This window comes from Cyanistes caeruleus, chromosome 2 (genome assembly GCF_971803275.1).
Source record: "Cyanistes caeruleus chromosome 2, bCyaCae1.hap1.1, whole genome shotgun sequence".
In the NCBI taxonomy this organism is placed as follows: domain Eukaryota; kingdom Metazoa; phylum Chordata; class Aves; order Passeriformes; family Paridae; genus Cyanistes; species Cyanistes caeruleus.
Window position 1 is genome coordinate 26,673,122 of NC_141702.1, and position 20,213 is coordinate 26,693,334.

The 20,213-nt window shown below is 35.7% G+C and overlaps 1 protein-coding gene across 1 annotated transcript in view; it reads right to left on the reverse strand.

Annotated features, from left to right (window-relative positions):
• Positions 1-20,213, reverse strand: part of EYS (EGF-like photoreceptor maintenance factor) — a 454,013-nt gene that overhangs the window by 223,996 nt on the left and 209,804 nt on the right. Inside the window, exon 15 of the mRNA XM_023922426.2 lies at positions 19,334-19,484. Within this exon, the coding sequence (XP_023778194.2) occupies positions 19,334-19,484 (151 nt within the window). The remainder of the gene's footprint in view (positions 1-19,333; positions 19,485-20,213) is intronic.

A 20,213-nucleotide genomic window follows, 5' to 3' on the forward strand; every position in this document is an offset into this window, starting at 1 on the left:
ATATATCAGGACCAGGTGAGAAGTAGTGGTTTACAGAGTTAGGAACATGAGTGAGGATAGCTGCCTGACACATAACAAAGTTTTTAGGAGCATGTGGGCATTCCAAGGTTACCAAGGTGTTGGTCACATGAATTTATGTGATTGGAGGTGTATCTACAGTAGACAGGTCACATAAAAAGATGTGCCAAGAAGGCGATGAATCCAGGGACTTCCAAAATCCACTTAATTATCTTACTACAGTAAAACACTATGAATTGTTGTGTTCTAAACCAAATAAACTCTACCAATAACTAAAAATTTAAAATTTTTGTTCATTTTTAATGAAACAACTGACAGGTTACTATACTTTTTTGTCTGCCCTGTCTTTCAGTTAGGTGTTACTGCCCGTGGGACAAACATACAGAACATGAAAGTATATCTATAATTCATCATATTAACATAGATTTAGATTAATGCCAGTTTAAGCTGGCAAAGCTGAGAAGTGGACATATAATCTGATTTTTTGTATCTTCTGAGGAGACAAAAAAATTTAGCAAGCAGTTGGATTTGGTTACCTAATTCTTTGGTTTAGCTTGAATTTCTGTTTTGAGAGATGCAGTCCTGAGAGACTTATGACAATATATGTTTAGCTGGAGCTTTGAACTGTACTGCCTACTCACTGCCAAAGACTGATGTTGATTTTTATGGAGAATTTCCTTTTGCTCTAGCTCTAAATTTAATTTTTCCCCACCTTAACTTATACATTATTCATACACTTGTCAAAAGATACACCTAATCCTAAAATTCTCATACTTGCCATGAGTTTCATGCCTTTAGACTCCCTGCCTAAAGCATTTCCATATTTTATAGTCCCCAGGAAAACCAAAGTAAAGAAAAAGATCAGATTCACGTGAAACTACATTATGGACTGTATGATCTAGAGGAGAAATCAAACCATGTTCTAAAACCTGAAAGTTTAAAGTAAGTTCTTCACTTACAAAAGAGAAACCAGATATTAAAATAATTAAACATGCATGGCAGATTCTAAACTGCTCCTTTACTTGCTTCCATCACTCAGATTCTTGAAATGACTTCTCTCTTCCACCTCCCTAACATTGTTCTAAGCCTCAATGCTCACCTGCTCTATTCTTCTCAAGATGAAATCTTACCTCTTTCATTTTTACTATCAACATACCTCAGGCTGTTATGCAGGACAAGCACCACAACGTCAGCCATTTTCCCTTTCCTGAGATTTAATGCATTTGAATTCCTTTTCAAGCATCTTCTTTCTTGTTGAAAAATAATTTTCCAAAAGTGAAAAAAGTCAATGCTATTAAAAGACCTTTGAATGAGGCTAAAATATATGTTCATGCAATATACATCCTACTGAGATAAAATAATTTAATTTTCTATTCAGTCTTCAGAGAGATTACAAGTGTCATTAATAACAGTATGAAGATCTGGTACTCAGGGGATTCTGAAGCCTCCCTTCCACTATTCTTCAGCCATTGAGGCTTCTATTGCCACCTCAAAATGCACCTTACCATGTGAAATAATTCTTGTTTCTTCTCCTACCATTCTCTTAAAAACATAAATATTAGGTGAGGGTAAAGAACCATCTTCAGCAGACACTGAATCTGTGTCCTAAATCTCCATTGTAGCAATCAGTACAGGAAGCTAGGAAAAAGAACAGTAACAGGTCACAGCATGGCTGAGGTTTGATGGGACCTCTGGAGGCCACCTTATCCAACTCCCCCCACTAAAATAGTGTCACCTAGAGCCAATTGCTCAGGATCAAGTCCAGACATGTTTTGAATATCTCCATGAATGGAAACTCCCATACCAATCAGAGCAACTTGTGCCAGTGCTCAGACACCCTCGCAGTGGAAAAGTTTTGATATTCAGATGACATCTCCTGTGTTTCATCTTGCGCCCATTGCCTCTGGTTCTGTCACTTGGAACTACTAAAAAGAACCTGTCTTTGCCCTTTTTGCAGCCTTTCTTCAGATATTTGTAGGATACTGGTGATTTTTCCTCCAGAGCTTTCTCCAGGCTGAGCAGTCCTGGCTCTCTCAGCCTTTCCTAGATGTTCCAGTTCCCTAACCAACTTTGGGGTCGGTCTCTCTCATGTAGCTCCATGTCTCTTTTGTATAATGGGACACAGGATTCCAGATGTGGGCTCACCAGGGCTGAGCACAGGATAGAAATCCCCTCCCTCAACATGCCAGCAGTACTTCTCGTAATGCAGGATATCGTTAGCCTCCTTTGCTGCAAGGGCACGTTGCTGGCTCTTGTCCATTCTGCTGGCCACCAGAACCTTCTGGTTTTTTAGTGTAAGAAATCTACAAATGTTTTCCCTGTTAAACTGTACAAATTACAGGATGCCTGATGATCTCAGACATTTCTTTATTCATGTTAGAAGACTTTCCATATGATGATTTGGCTATTAGAATTTCAGCAGCCATAATGAATAAACTTTCATATACGAATACACACACATGCGCATGCTCACACACACAGTGACACAGAGATTTCCATTCATGCACCCATTTATGCTGTAAACCAGGAATCTCTTTTAACTAAACATCTGGTTAATCCAAATCCCTCTCCTCCAACTCCATTCAAAGATTCAAAAGTACTCTGCTGTATGGACATACAAGATGGACAGTAGGATTGTAGAATGGGAAAATTTTCATTTTCACAAACTGATTGTAAGACAAAATCAGTAGCATTATTTTTCAGATCTTGCTTACCTATGAGCTCACAAATGCCAAATGATATTAGCTTATGCAAATAGTCAGGATATTCCTATCATTTCAGATTTACATTGGCATTTTGTCCTATAATTAACTTGTGTTCCTTTTCAAATTCATTCTATAAATGTGCTTGGTTTTAATTCTTATTCTCTTATTTTCTTCTCATATTATTTTGCTTATGCTGCAAACTATTGTCTGTAAAGAGCATTCTGTAACCTTGTATAAGAATCTGCAAAATAAGATGTAACACAATCACATATTGTTTTTTTCTGCTACTATTATACACAGTATAATAGTATTGCTGTATTTCTATATATGATTCTCAGAAATTTGTAATCAGAAACACAGTAAAGTAAGTAAAATTCAGGTAAACAGAAAGTTTTTAACCACAGAAGAGAGGGACAGGCATCAACAGAATAATTTATCTTTACTCCTTGCTTTCAAAAAAATTACCATTAATACAAATCAAATTGGAAATTAAAAATTTTGTGCGAATGTTACCACAGTTCCATTTCATTAAATAATTTGTCTTCCTACTCTATTTTTTCATTTCCAAATCTCATTTCATGTAGATGAAAGAGCACAAAATAACCATTGCATTTCCAATGTAGAACTGTTGCCAGTTCCTTTGTTCCTCTCCTTGTTTTTTTGTTGCACACCAAAAATCACAAATTTACAAACAATGTGATCATCATGTTCCTCTCTTAATAATGACTCTGCTTATTACAGCAGCTTAGTCAGCCCCTACCTTCAGAGCAGAGTGCACTTCCTGCTGGCTTGGCAAATGTGCTGTTTGACCACTTTTCAGGCTCAGATGTTCCCTGCATGCCCAATAGGTACATTCAGATACTTAGTTTAGAGTGAAGCCATTAAGCAAACAGCACTAAAGGGCTTATTTGCCAAGGATCAGGAATGGCCTCCATTTACTACAGTTTTCTATAAAATCTGCCTCTGCTACATTGTTTGCTACTGGGAAAAGGAATGAAACAACAAAACAAAATGTCAAAGCTGTCAAGAGACACAAAGTCAATTTATTGTTACTGAAATAATGGAAACTTCTATGTAGAAGATCAATGAAAATGGGAGATCCTGTACTGAGAATGAATGCAGAGAGAGATTGCTGATATTATTAGAGAAGTAGATACTGGATGAAATCACATAACTGTGAGATTAGTTTAGCATGCCTAACAGGAAACAAAATGCTTTTGAATTTGATAGTCTCTATTCATCAAAAAAAAACCCCCAAAAACAAACCAACTGCCTTTTTTTCATCAAATACTCAGCCTAAAAAAAATAAATAAAAAAACCAAACCCACAAAACTTACATTGTAGATTGATGAATGTCAAAGACACTAGAGGAACCAGATTAACTCTGGAAGGAGCAAACAGGAATCACCATAATTTAAACAGAGTCTAGACAAACAAAACTGCATCTTCAGTGATGGTTTTTCTTTTTTTGACAGGAAAAAACACAGAATTAAAGAGATCAGGTAAAGAACTGAAAACATCAAAGACGGAAGGTGTGAAATTTCCTTAATTAAAATTGCTTGAGTGTCTGGCAATCACCTGCTGGAAGAGGGTAATGGGAATAATGAATACACAGAAACCCACACACAAGGAAACAGCAAGAATATAATATATGTTGGAAGTAAAAAGCATAAAGATTAAATAAAACTTGCCAAAAACTCAAACTGAGCTGGACCTTACACAAGCTTCAAACACATGGAGAAGAGTGACAGACTACAAATGAGAAACAGGACCAAGTTACAAATACTGCAGCTGTCACGAAAATCCTTTGTCTTATTAACAATGGAAAAACAGTGTTAAAATTTCAAGGATCAAAGTTTTCCTAGACAGTCGTGTATCAGTGTGGTTTGGTAACAGGCTGCATATTTAACTTGCTGCTATTTGAAATTAGCATTATGGTCCCTTAAGCATAAAATATACACTGTTAGAAAGATAAAATATGATTGGTTTCCATAATGAGCCAAAGAGTGGGCTCTGATTAAAAAAAATCAGTTTCTAGTTCACAGAAAAAACTCCAGTTTCATAAAAAATTTTCTAGGTCACAACCCAGATGGAAGAGAATAGGCATCACAGAAACTAGCAGACTGCAGCTTAAGCTGAGAAACTGAAACTACTCTTAGAAGAAAAGAGCACAGAACCTGGGCTCAGGGATAATGAAGAAGAAAACAGGATCAAAGAAGATGCAAATTCACTAAATTTCACAAAGGCAGTGAGAGACTAAAAACCTACCTGCAAGACTGTGGTGGGTGAGTGAGGGTTATGTCTAGACATTTTTCTTCTACTTTGTCTGACTTCATACTAAACTTTATTATGAAGAGGTCAAATGATCTAGTTTCTAGATTTTTCTTACCAAAACCTGGGATGTTACTTACTTTGAAGAGTTTTCATCTTGGTTAAAGAAAACCATGCAGAGTATCATGCCCAGATAACTTCCTGCAATTTAGGTCAGATCAAGGGGCTACCAACTGCAAGGGTATTCATGCATCCTTGTATTAAGACTCCACAAGAAAACCCCAGATTTCAACTTCCATTTCACTCAAAGATTAGGAAAGTTATATAACCTCATATGACTATTTTCATCTAAAATCTGTAAAGAGGACTTTCAGCTGGCTGTCCTAGTATTTCTTTATATAGACATTTTTCCTTGCAGAAGGAATGGTTCTTACCAGCTAGTCAGGCAGGGCTCTCACTTCTGGAAATACCTTTAGCACACTGAGAAGTCTACTGCAGGCCTAAAAATTATCAATGACACCTAACAGAACTGTAAGAGAAAATACTGTGTGTGATTCTTTGTGAGCACATGATACACAAATCATCCACAGATGTCCCTCTGAGGTGACAGTGCAGTTGAAGGAATGTAGTGGGTAGAGCCCAGCTGGAAGATAAGATCCCTCCACTCTCTTGCTCCCACCCCCCAACAGGATGGTAGAGAGAAAAAGGGAAAAAGTGAGAAAACTTGTGGGTTGTCATTAAGACATTTTAGCAAATGAAAAAACAAACAATGTGAAAGCAATCACCACCAGCAGGCAGGTGCACAGGCAGTCCCTGAGCTACTTTGGAAAAACTTCTTCCCATTTTATCATTGAGTGTGATGTTATATGGTATGGGATATCCTTTTGGTCACCCAGGATCAGCTATTTTGGCTGTGTCTCCTCCCAGGCTCTTGATGACACCCAGTCTATTCACTGAGGGGTAAAAGCAAGGAACAGAAGGAGTTGATGCTGTGTAAAGAATGCTCAGCAACAGCCAAAGCATCCCTATGTTAGCAACACTGCTTGGATCACCAGTCTAAAACACAGCTCCATACAAGCTGCTGTGAAGAACATTAGCTGCATCCCAGCCAGATCCAGTGGGGAGAATTAATACATACAGACACATTGCATCTATCATACAAACTTTCACAGATACATTACAACATAGTTGATGCAATGTTTACTGTGAGTCATTGCATGAAAACACAATTGCCACTTAATATATTAGAGAGATACAAAGTCATACAAACATCAACAAAAATGGTGACAGAGGTAAGAAATAAAACATCTAAGATACTGTACCAGAATTCTGTAAAAACATTGCTGTGAGAGCAAAGATTTTTTTTTTTATTATTCCTAACAGTTCAGGAGGCACTACATGGTTATGAAAAATCAAATAAACTACCTTAGTGTGCTCATAGCAACATGGATGTTTTTGGTTACTGAGTTTGTATTTATCAGAAATGGCAACACTTTGCTTCACTGGCTATCCAAAGCACAGAAGTTTAATCGGTAAAAGTAATTTTCAATGGGATTTAGCAGCAAATTGTCTTCTTTTTTTCTGAAGAGAAACTCATGGATTTGCATTTTAATAGGATGAAGTTACACACCCAAAACTTCATGTTTGTGACATAAACCTCTCTCCTGCTGAAAAAACTTTCAGAAAAATCACACACACATAAAATAGGAACAGATGAATATTCATATTAGTTTTATCTATTAAAATGTGATAAGAATTTTGCATAACATGCTTTTTTTCTCATATAGATTGAGTTTTGTGGTTAGATTGGTACAGTTGATGCTTCAGAACTTACCTTTATCAAAAAAACAAGTAAACAGATGAGTAAATTGATAGTTAAAGCTCTTGATTTTAGGCGTGTGTTGTGGAGAATGCATAAAGAAACTGAACGCAATATTTGTGCAGTCTCATCAGTTGCATAAAGAGTCAGTCTGCAAGAACTGAACCTACAGTTACCAAATACAGAAGGAAAGAGTGGGTGACAAATCTAGGGAACTGCTGGTTGAAAGGCTCATTTGGGTAATCACTGCATTAGTTGCCTGACTAGCACAGATCTGCTGTCAAATATATCTCTGCCTTGTCAAATGTCTGTTTTCTCCTGAAACTTAAAGGGTCCTGCCTCAACTACATGGAAGTAATTGTTCTTGCACAGTCCCCCTTTAGGTTTACACCAGCAGAAACTACCTCAGATACCTCTTGAGTTTACACCTCAAGTTTTTTTTTAATGTTTTGGGGGGTGCTTAATGATTATATTTTTAAATATTGAAACATATTATTTGCCTAGAGTTATATCTCTCATAGTTTCTGTAATGGTTTTGAACCTAATGAGATTTCTGTCAGCCCATTTCTCCAGCCTGTTGAGGTCCCTCTGGATGGCAGCACAACCCTCTGGAGAATTAGCCACTTTCCAGTTTTGAATCAGTCTTAGAACTTGCTGAGGGTGCCTTCTGTTCTGTCATCCAGGTCACGAATGAAGAAGTTGAACAGTATTGGACCCACCAGTAAATTCTGGGGCACATCACCAGTTACTGACCTCCAACCAGACTTTGCATCACTGGTCACAACACTTCAGGCCTGGTCATTCAGACTTTTTTTAATCCACCTCACTGTGAACTTCTGTATACACCTGTATTTAGTCAGTTTTCTGTGATGGAGATAGTGTCAAAAATTTTACAGAGATCATGGTAGACAGCATCTACTGCTCTCCCTTGTCCACCAAACTAGTTACCTAACTTCAGAGACTGGGAGGCTGGTCAAGTGTGACTTCCTCTTTTAAATCCATGTTGATGACTTCTATTTACTTTCTTGACCTCCATGTGTTTGCAAACTGTTTCCAGAAGGATTTGCTGCATCACCTTCCCAGTGACTGAGGTGAGGTTGCCTAACCTATAGTTTCACAGATCTTCCTCCTTGGCCTTCTCAAAGATGTTATTTGTTCTCTCACAGTTTTCAGGAACCTCACCTAATTGCCATGACCATTCAAAGATACTTAAGAGTGACCTCACAATGACATCAGACAGATTTCTCAGCACTCCTGGGTGCAGCCCACTAAACCTCAGAGACTTATATATGACCAGTGTGTTTAAGGGTTCCCTGACCTTTTCACAGAATCACAGAATTAACTAGATTTTTCTGATCAAGTCCAACCTATGACTTAATACCACCTTATGAATTAGACCATGGCATTAAATGCCACATCCAGTCTTTTATCAAAACTCCATTTATCTTTTATCAGCCTCCAGGGATGTTGACTCCAACAGTGTTAAGTATTTCTTGCTCCAGAGTTTCTCTCTGGTCTTTGGGACCTTCCATTCTTGGAGGCTGGTTCTATGGTGTCCTGGTTTTGGCCAGGACAGGGTTGATTTTTGGAATAGCTGGGAGGGGCCATGGCCAGGACTCTAATGTTATTCCATACCCACTCACATCACTACCAGGACAGAGGGAAAGGAACTCTCTCTCACTTCCCAGGAGAAGAGTGTTCCTTTAAGCTGAAAGAACCCATGGGGCAGAATGGTCTGGTATTTGTTTATTGTTGAGCATTTCATCTCAGTGCAGTGTGAAGTGGTTGCAGACATTCTTGTGTTTTACATGTTGACTGAGAGGAAGAGCTTGAACAAACTCCCTGAAGGTACTGGAATAGAAAAAAACTTCTGGTATCACACAGGAATACATGACATGCACTTTTTATCAAACAGAACTTTTTACAGTATAGCTATTCATCTGAACATGCCTACCAGTTGCCTTTAGAAATTTGGTTATATCGTGCTATTTCCTTTTAATTAATCTTTTGTTTCCCAGACTCTTATTTCCCTCCATAGGAAATATTAGTCAAAAATAAAAGAAAATATTTCTTCCATACTGAACAGAAATCTGAATTCAAATCTCTTATTAAATTCTTCAGATGCAGAGTTTGTTTACATCCCTCTACCCCATATGTTGTTTAGAAATGATCTCAAGAGAACAAGACAGATAAATTTTCGGTGATGCCTTGGTATCAGTCTTTTAATTTGCTGAGGTTGCTACCTGGTTAGCTCCAAGCATTTAGTACACACAGGTCTGAGCTTAGGCACTGAAATGATAAAATAATTAAAATGCTTTTGAGAAAAATACTTCCATAAAGCCAAATTCTGAGGGGATTTCAGTGAGACAGTGACACAAGCATCATCATTTAAGATAAGCAAAAGGCTTTGCAATGGTTTTTTTTTTTCTTTTCTTTCAGACCCAGAATCTTCAGGAGTTTGATTTCCCCATGCACACAGAGCTCTGGTTATTTCTAGCTGCATAAAAGAGCTTCTAGAGGACACAGTTAAAGCCATGCATATCAAAATCTCATATAAACAAGAAACAGAAATAATCTATTTGGCTCAATATACTATTCTACTGAGAGTTTTGGACCACACACTCATTGCTTTTAATGTTCTGATTCAGTCTGGCTGCTCTTAGCCAAGGCTGTTGCACATATGGCCCTGGGCCATGAACTTCTTTAAAGTTCACTGGCTTCTTTTCTGCAGGAATATGGTGTAGCTACAATATCACCAGTTTGGGTGATCTGGAGCTCTGTAATAAGTTTAACGATCTTGGCATCTTAGCATTATCTAATGAGAATGAATTACATCTTTAATCTTGGTTATAGTAATCAGTTTATATTGTGAACTGCTGATATATTAAGTGGAACGCAAATGCTTTTTTTCAATTTAGAGATGTTGATATTAGTAAGATTTTTGCCCTGCTGTGAAGCACAGCCTTGTCAAAGTGATTCAATTTATGTAACCTAAAGTGTCCCCTTTAATTTGATGCAGAAGATAATCAGTAAGGAAAAACCTTGGTTTCTCACCAGCAATACCTTCTGGTCTGTGGACTTAACACAATTAAGGATATTTCTTGCTTTCTCACTTGAAGTTATTTTGTTATGGTGCTAGGAGACTTTATTGAAAACTTTAATAGACATTTTAATAATATAATAACAGTGTTTGTATTATACAATAATATAAAATACATACCTAAATACATGCATATCTGAAATTCTAACTTCTCTAAACCAACTCTAGTGAAATCTAAAATGGAAGCAGTAAAAATATCACAGAATACAGCTGGAGAAATATATGTTTTCACAGCCAGTAAGACTGATATTATAAATGTCAAAAATACTTCTCTTACTATTTTCTAAATAAATATGAAGTGCAACCTATAACTAATAAAGTCACCCAAATTAACATAACTTTTAAATATAGACTTACCAAGAAGTATTCAGAAATATTATTGAAAATCTTTATAATTACTTTTATGTCTCCCATTCTATATTTTTAATACTATAAATTTGGAATTTTTAGACATAATAGAAACATTTATTGTTGTTGTTGTTATTTTGATTAATAGTCTAGGTTTAGATTTTACAATAACTGGCAAAATTCAATATTTCTCTGACCTGTAGAAGCTGTTTTTAAGGATCACACAGTTAGAATAAGGATCTTCAGCAGGAATTGAAACTTGTTTCAAGCAGGTAAATCTGTCATGAATTATCCAAAACACTTACATGAACAGACTCAGGTATAAGAAAAAGAATTAACAAATCTTTAATATGGCTAAAAGCATACTGATTAACCTTATAAGAAAAAAAATAAATAAAATGTGTTACTCTTTGCTACAATGTTCCCTGTGTATACTGCCTTCCTCTAAGTTAATATCTCAAATGCTGCAATGTCCAAGGTCATAATCTGCAGCTTTTTCGACACTGGTTGACTTAAAAAGAATAACACAAGCCAGAAATTCACTATTACTGGATTTTTTAAGCTTTTCCTTGATGGTATCACTTTTCTGTATTGTTTAGCCTAGAAGACATAACAAGAACATATTCCTAGATGGTAAGGGCTACTGGCACAGTAGTAACAAAGAACCCTACAGCACTGGGTGCTTTCAGCAAGGTATCTGAAGGCTCATATGTATGTTTTTCAATCAATGGCTTAGGCAAGACTGTCTATTACCATTATAATAGACATAATTACAGTATATTGAAACTAGAATAAAACTGAATTATCAATGTTATTCCATTACATTTTTCTCTTTACCTGGAAAAACTTATTTAAAAAAATCAAAATTCACATTCAAAATATACATGACATAACTAAACATGTTGCAAAAATTGTAATATGAATATTTGTGTAAAAAAAACCTCTCTAACAAACTACTAAACCATCATTTATTTTTCAAAAGAAAAGTAACTGCCTATGGAAATATACCTGAGTTTTAAAAAAGGAAAAAAAAGGCAGTAAAACAGTAAGAATATGATAAGCATCTTGATGGTAGAAATATAAACACTGTGATGTTATGATGCAAGAGTAAAAATCAAGAAAGGTGTAGGCTGCACTGGAAAAAGGCAATATAATAAAAGAAGTCAAATATAAACAAACTGGCACAAATAATTTTGCACTAAAATTTCATGCTGAAACAAAAATATTACATTAGAGCTATATTCAATATCACTAAGGTGGTGATAATATTTTTCAAATACTAAAGCAGGTTAGAAGGGTTAAAGCAGAAAAACCAGTAATAACAGAATTTAATTGCTACAAGCAGTCTGGTAAGAAATCATGACAAAATATGCTGAAGGGACCACATTTTTAGATGCTGTAAATAATGGTTTCTTGGAACCATTAGAGAAACTAATATAACTCTATTCAAATAATAAATATGTTTCAATGTTTCAAAATATAATCATTAAAACCCCCCCAAAACATTAAAAAAACCTGACTATAATATACTCATACTCTGTTTTCTCCTGGGAGAAAATAATACTTAAAAAGCCACCAGAAGGTTTAATTGTGTCAGGACAAGGTTAATAAGGACAAAAATAAACAGAAAGCTCAATGGGTAGAATGCTTTCAGGTATGGAAGAACACGTCAAAAGAGCTCAGTAACTACGTATGATCAAGTGAAAAAAAAAAACCATGCATGGCTTAAAAGAAAAAATAAAAAAAATAAGAGAGATTGCTTATCAGAGTAGCAGAAAAAAGAAGACTATTAGTCAACACTTTTCTGGCCAAAATATGGGTGAAGGTTTAAAAGGGTAATATCTGGTAAATAAAATCTGCTATTTTGCATATTTAAAAATGTTCCGGGATATATTTTAGTTAAGGCTGAAAAAAAGCACTTAAGCCATAAAATCATAAATCATCCCAGGCTGGAAAGAATCTCACAAGATCATCTGGTCCCACCTTGCATGTAAAAGGGAGTTTAGATGAGATTAACTAGCACCCTGTCCAATCATGTATTGAAAAGCTCCAGTGATAGGGATTCTACCATCTTACTGGGGAGGTTGTTCATCAAAACTTTCCAATATGTGAAAACTAGGAAGCCTGGAATTGGGCTAAAGCATTATATACCTTTTTAATTAAATCGAGTTTGGTAACAATAGAAAGTGGCAAATACAATACCAGCATTTCAGAAGGGGCTATGAAAGGCCAAAATGATTGAAGAAAAATAAAACTCAGAAAATATATATTCAGAAGAAAGGTCCTGAATGTTGTAATGAAGAATGTCAGTAGCAAAAAACATGGGACAATATCACATAAAGAATCTAAAATTTTGTTTGAGGAAATTATGCTTCTCCAAATATTAATATCCCTTGAACACATTAATGGTCCTATATAAGAGGGTCACCCAAAACCTGAACCAACTTAATTTCCAGAGATGTTTTTACACTGTTCCTAAGCAAAAGTTCATAAAGAAAAAGAGTAATTATGGGAAATACAAGAAGGGTTTTTTTTTAGGTGGGTAGCCAACAAACTGAATAAAAGAAATTACAAAAATTGCCAATACTAGTTGAGTTTTCACACTGGTTAGATGCAACAAATATTGCCCCCCAAGTCCTGTGGTGTTAAATGCATTCACAAACTATCTGACAATGTAAGAAATTCTGGTGCTAAGAATGGTGCTGATCAAAACAAACTATTCAGAACAGGCAAAACATCTCTCCAGTTAAGAGACAGGATCCCTGACTTCAGGGTAATATTTAATTATATAAGAGCAGAGCCTGCACAGCACAACTTCCCAATCTAAAGAAGAACAAATACCAGAATATGTGATAGTAGCCAATGAAACACTGACTTGTAGAAATATTTTTGTTGCTGTGACAAATATTTATTTAGTATATGAAAGTGCATAAATATTTAATATCTTGAGTAACAGAAAGTGGTGCTCTAAATTAAGATAAGCACTCAGGTGATGCAAAGACAGAGTCAAAGCATACCCTAAGTAGGACATTAGAAAGTAAATACTTCTCAGGATCTAAGGCTGTCATGTCAAGATTCAAAAAGAATTCAGATGCTCTTCAGGATGCAAAATGCATTTCAAATCAACAAACACCCTGAAACAGCCTTTCTGAATATTGTAAATCACAAACTTGACAACAGAGCGGACTTAGAAGTATAATGTATGTGTAGTGAAAGTCAAATTAAAAGGGAGCAGCATAAATATGAGGACAAACCATTTCATCCTATTTTTTGAAAAATACAGATTCTAGAATTGATACAAACAGGAACAACTCACAGTTTCAGAAATGTAGCACTAAAATCACAATGAGGTTCTGGATAAAATAGTCAACACTTCTCATTTTCTGTACTACAGCAGAACCTTAAACAGTACTGCATAGCTCTTACAAGCAAAACACCTATATTTCACTATATCTAGAGGGAAGACTAATGCTTGCCAACTGACTTCCACTTAGTCTATTGTGAGCTAGAGCATAAACTGATGGATCAGATAATCCTTTCAGGTATATAAAATATTAAATATCCTTTGGATAATTCCTAGGTGGACTTATGAACTAATGTTAAAAAACAAAAACCCTATAACCAATCTGATTAAAAAAATATTTTAAAAATGTATTTTTAATAGTTAAGTATGGAAATTTCAGTTATGCTGTAGAACAACAGGAAATGTATGGATATTCAAGAAATGGCCCCTCTAATGTTTCAAACTACCTGTTCTTGCTTATACCACTATAGCAAACAGTTTCAGCCATGTAACAGTCCAGTATATCTTGCAGTCCTGTGACAGATTGGATGTTCTTTCATTTGCTGGCTTCCCCAGGAATCTTCTCGGGCTGAACACTGCAGCCCAGGGAGCATTAATTGGGTCAGGACCACTGTAATTTGCTCACATCCAATGATTACTGTAGCAGGATGTTAAAGAATCATGTACATATTATATTACTATAAATTATAGTGTGAAAGTTGCTGTCAGAGCCCAAGATTTATCAGGTAAGGTGAATGCCAGATAATCAAATCTAAAGCACTATGCACAGATTGTACTAAATTCTCCCACTGCTTTGCAATGCTCTGGCAAGGGAAATAGATCATAAACTGTTTCTAACTAGACAGTTACAGAGGGGTTACTGTTGTGTTAGTCTATGGAAGCACAGCAGCTGTAGCAGAGAGCAAATTACTTTTGAATCATTCTAAATTAAGGGTCTGATTCTGTATTTTGTAACACCTGTTTCACATGGTCCATTTCTTCACTCAATGCCATTGAATTCTGTGGATGAGTTATTAAAAAAGAATGTAATTTTGTGTTTTAGCAGTTGGTTATTAAAATGTTTAAGACATTTTTATCTACATATGTATATACCTGAGAACGTCTTAAAACTGAGCTGCACATATGATAGTATATGATACATATGATAGTATCACATTATCTCTTTTTCACTGGAAAACTGTATGTGTTCTTACATATGCATAGTGTATTTTACACACTTGCATTTACAGTACAAGCTTGCTAAACTACTGTGGTCTCCTAGTCTGAGTCTTTAGATGTATAATGATTTCCATCTCACCTTAGTTTCAACATTAATACACTATGATTCTGAGCATATCACTGAATTATCTCTTGCCATTTCCCCACTGGTAACATATTGATGTTCACATATGTATTTGCACACCTTCTCCTTAATCTTTTATCTTTATTTAAAAGAATGCTCTCCTGGTATAGAAGCTTTCTTTGTTTCTGAAACTTCCCTGTTTTAGTATTTTGAAGGTTTAATTATAGAGAACTGCTTGACTTGAACAGGAAGGTGAAGATATAATGACATTTCACATTCTCACTACTAAAATACTATTAAGTCTAGAAATATAAATTACTGAAGCAATTATAGAAGCAGAAATAACAGTATTACTGCAATCAACTGCTGCTGCTGTAGGTATTTGAAAACAATCTGTAATTTCCCTTTGAGTGTACCAATCTTCTCTGCAGAGAAAAAGCTATTATAAACAATTATCAATAGCAATTGCTAATAACAATTACAAAACCTAACATGAAATTAATTATTCTGAAACATGTATTGAGATTTCAAAAATAATACCTTTTTCAATTTCTGATCAAAAAGGGGTTTTCTTCTGTGTATATTTTGGTTTCTCTCCCTTTCTTGTTGATTTTTATGTCTTAAAAAACAGTGATCATAAATAGCTTTAAAACCTCAATGTTTTAAAAAGATTATGCTATTTAATAATTTAACTGATTTTCCCATTTACCTGTGGCAAGTCTGAACTATTCCCATCATATTCCTTATCAAAGAAATAGGACAGAATATAAAAATAAGTAATAAATAAAGCTGGCACAGAACTGAAGGGGATTTTTTTTGCTGTGGTGAGACATCAGGACAAGATGTCTGCCAGCCAGCTATTTATAGTTTAGCTTTCATTCTGGCTGTTCAGCAGTGGCTTCCTAGACTGTCAGATGACTCCACTAAACTTTGCAAAGGACAGTTTACAGAGTCATAAAAACAATTTCTTGCTGTGTATGAAACAGATTGCAGTGCTCGAATTTGAATTTGAATTTGGATTCATTCAAGGTGTTTCAGTGCACATATCTGCTACCTTGATTTCTACCCACACCTTCAGATCCTTCAGAATTCATACCAAGCCAAACACTTTTTCCATCTTTGGCCTGTGGATAGCTAAGAGAGCTGTAGATGTGTAGGAGGAAGAAGTGGCAGAGACAAACTGGTCTGACTATAACCCCCATTTCCCATCCTCCTGTGCCACTCAGAGGTAGGAGGTAAGTGTTGGGAGTGAAGCTGTTTGGGATATGAAGTAAGGACTATCCACTGCCCTACCCTTTCCCACAGAGCCAGTCTTCTCAACAGGGAATGTAAGCATACTGTCAGGCAGAGTTTCCCTTTGGTAAATCCATGCTGGTTGCTCCCAAGAATGTGCCTGTCCTTCATTTGTTTCTATATTAGTATCAGGAACATAATTGTGCCATTGACCTGGCTGGCTCATGGTTACCCATCTTCCTTCCTGGCTTTTTTTTAAGATTAACATAACATCACATTTGTCTTTTTCCCTGTCATCAGGGGCTTCCTCTGGTTGCTCCAGGCTCTCAGAGGTAATGGAGAGTGCCTCTTGATAACATCATCCAGGGGTGCACACTTATAAGCGTCTTTCTGGATCCATGGTACTTTATATGTCTGGTTTACTTAAGCAGTCCATAACTTTATCTTGCTCTAGTATTTCTCACCACCAACCACAGACACTAGAACTGAGATCTGGGAGGTCTAAGATCTTCTGAATAGTGAAGAAATCTATTGGTATTATGCCACTGCTTCCCCACATGTCACAGACTTTATTTTAAAAGCATCACTGCTTGAGGGTAAGGCTCTGATCTCCTGAAGAGACTGTGACAGAAATGAGAGAAATCAGTAGAATTGTTGCACCTTGCCTTACATGTTGAGTGCACTCTGATTCTAAGGAATACCGAATAATAAGCATACAGGAAAAAAAAAATATATGTGGAAAGAATGCATGGACATTTCAGAGCTGATTAGGAAAATGTAGAGGAAATCATCAGAGGAGACAATATTTTACCCTGAGGGCTTTATAGGATATCTCAAACTTCAATCAAAGTTAAAGGAGGAGGAATCTATCCCAGAAATGAATCATTTAACATGAGCCAATTCCAGTTATACGTGACTCCCATGTCAACAGTTTCTGGTACTGACAGCTAGAAGTTCCTGTTAGTCAGAAACTGAAGGAGTCTGGGGTCTGAAGTCACTGTTCTCTGAAACTTCCACAATACTGGAAGGTAGGAGAACCAACATCACAGTGAACTACTCCTATGAGAGAAGGAGCTAAAACAAGACAATGTATTATTAGGTGAATACTGCAGATATCACAAGGGTCATTATCAAACTTGACTCCAAGAGCGATCAGAGCACTTGTCAGAAAAAGCTGAGTCTCAGCTGGAGCAGAAATCTCCCTTGAAGCAAACTGCAGGACGAAGGTCAGAAACAGATCTGTTCTGTTTCAGGGATGATGAAGGTTTTACAATAGAAACCTGACTGCCTGGGTCTAAACTGATGGAAAAGAAACTTTCTGGAGTGGTTTCCTACTGCTGGGGTTGAAAAGCCCACATAAAGAGTACTTGGACAGGCAGTTCTCCATTCCCTGACAAAAGGAAAAAAACCCAACCTTTACAGACTTTATTTGTCTTGGAACCTACAGACTTCGACAGGGAAGCCAAGGAAAATGAACTTCCCTGAAGCTAAAAAAATTAAGCAAAGTGAGATACTAAGATCAATATTAACACAAAAATCACAAATAAGCAAAGAAAATTAAGTGTAATAAAGGCTGAGGTCATCTCAGAAAGAAAGCTGCAAGAAACTTCAATAGAAAATGACAGAGGCAACTGAGAGTAGAGGGTATATTTTTGTCTTTTAGGGGAAGTCATAGGAACACATGCTTTCCAAGTATTAGTAGAGGTTAAGTATCAGCAACCTGAGCACTTGTACATGTCCCACATCTATTGCCTAATTTAGATAACAATCACAAACCACAACATCTCACCTATGAATCCTGCATTAAGAATAGAATTGAACTACAACATTGTCAAAGAAGGAAAGCCCATGCTGATATGACAATCCGACACATGCAGGCAACATTTTTAGCAATAAATTACCTTTAAACCAATGTGTTTCATTGCTATTTGAGCTTCCCTAATGTAAATTTATTTTTCTGGATTTTATTTGGCCTTTAGCTAGTAAAGAGCTATTTTTATCTCAAAATTAATTCTCATATACACGCTATAACTATATCCTTCCAACAAATTGCTTCTTTACCTGTTCTAAAATACACTAAAATTTCTCTTAACTTCTAGAAGGCAGGCCATTTAAACGTTGAAAATATAATTTTCATGTATTTCATTAGTATGGATACATTGTTGTAGTAAATAAAATTCTATATGCAACTGAGGATAAAATATTCCAGATGAAGGTATAGTTTGTGTATGAACATTTGAATTAAGGGAAAAGTTGTATAACTATGAATGCTACTTGATGTGTTCTCTTAATGTCAGTATGAGCTACTTAGAAGCACGTTTTACAAAATATTTTACAATGTAAAAATACTTACAAGAACTTTTAAGTTGGATTTCAACAGTCCTGTCTCATCATTGATTACTATGAAATTTATTATAAGGTGAAAGCAATCTAGAAATGCTGCATTACAGTAGCAGTATCAAAAACATGCCTGTGCTTGAAATGATTCTATTTGCCTCGTGGTGAGATGACCTTCACTTACTGAAGAATGGAACAGAAATAAAAAGGCTAAATCAATTGCCCAGGGTGAAGCCTACCCAAAAGTATGGCTTAAAAAATGAAAACTGGACTACATAAGCCCAGTTTTCACAGTGCACTGGAGAAAAAAAACCCCTGCAGTCTAACTTTGTTATGGTTGTGAGGTGGCACCAATGCAAATATCCTTGTTCAGATAAATGAGACCCACACTACACCAACTCAGTGTTAACAGTTTAATTAATTTCACAACGTGGAAAACACAAACACTCACAGATAGTCTTTATTGTGTAATGGTGAACAGTTTGATATTCTGGAAGCACATTTGGGAATGTGACAAGGGAGTTAAATAGTCTAGGTAGCAACACAGTTTGGCTTTGGATAAGTGAAAGAGACCAACTTGGAGCTATGTGACTAGTGAGGTCACCAGCACCTTATGTCAAAAACTGAATTTAAAACTTTCGAACAGAATTTCAGATAATGACTTCAGACCATAATGTCCTTTTTGTTCATTTACCAAAGTACCACACGTGAGCAGTACTCTGCAAGGGACCATACTCATCCCTTAGATGTAACTCTCAAAAAGCTGTAATTTTTATTTTTTGGATGATTTAAATCTCATCAACATTCCAGTCCTAAAAGTAATACAATATAAATAAAAATCACCACCACCCCCAATAATATTAATAATATTAATTATATTATTATTATTAATAGTAATAATAGTAGTAGTAAATACCTGTTTTGCTGCATAAGGATGAGGCAAACCGCCAACAAATACAGATCCTGTTTCAAGCCAATAAGAGCTGGACCAGAAATTTCTAGTTATACTTGTATTGGAAGATAACTTCAGGACTGACATTTCTGCTTCACATGGTACCATGCCTTGCCTGCACAAATTGAGAAACAGGCACATTTTACCTCCATATATTGTTTATATTACTGTCTATCTGACACATTAATTAGGCTGTTACTAAACCAACAAGGAAAGAAAATCAAGTAAATAGCTGTTTTGTATTATAGATAATACTATAAATATAAAAGAAGCTGTTTAACAAGGTGTAAGTTACTATGTCTTTGGGGTTTGAAATTCCATTAAAATGAAGCCATATTGTAAATCTAGGCAGTTTAATTGCTAAAAAAAGCCAAAGCACATAAATGACTGAATAAAAAGAATTAGATAATCTTTAATAATAACAAGAAGACATTTTAATTTGAAAAAAAAATACATCAATTTAATTGAAATATTTTAAATATCCCACTTTCTCATCACAAACACACACACAAAATACAAACCACATAAGCAATTTAAAACAAACTGCATTTTAGAAAGTGCAGAGGTACTATAATAATCTGTAATACTTACCTTCAAAAGCATGATTCCTAAAGCTGAAGTCAGTAATATTAGGCCCTGAAATTAATATATGCCTTCCCATTTCCCTCCCCCTTTCACATACCCTCTGAAAAATGTTGTTGTTAACAATATCCATAAATTGTCAATGACAAACAGAAGGTATCAAGCAAACAATTTGGTTTCTTTCAATTTTTTTGAATGATGTTTAGGTCATTTGCATTCCAATAACCAACTGGCAGCAATCACTCTATCTTCATCTAAGAAA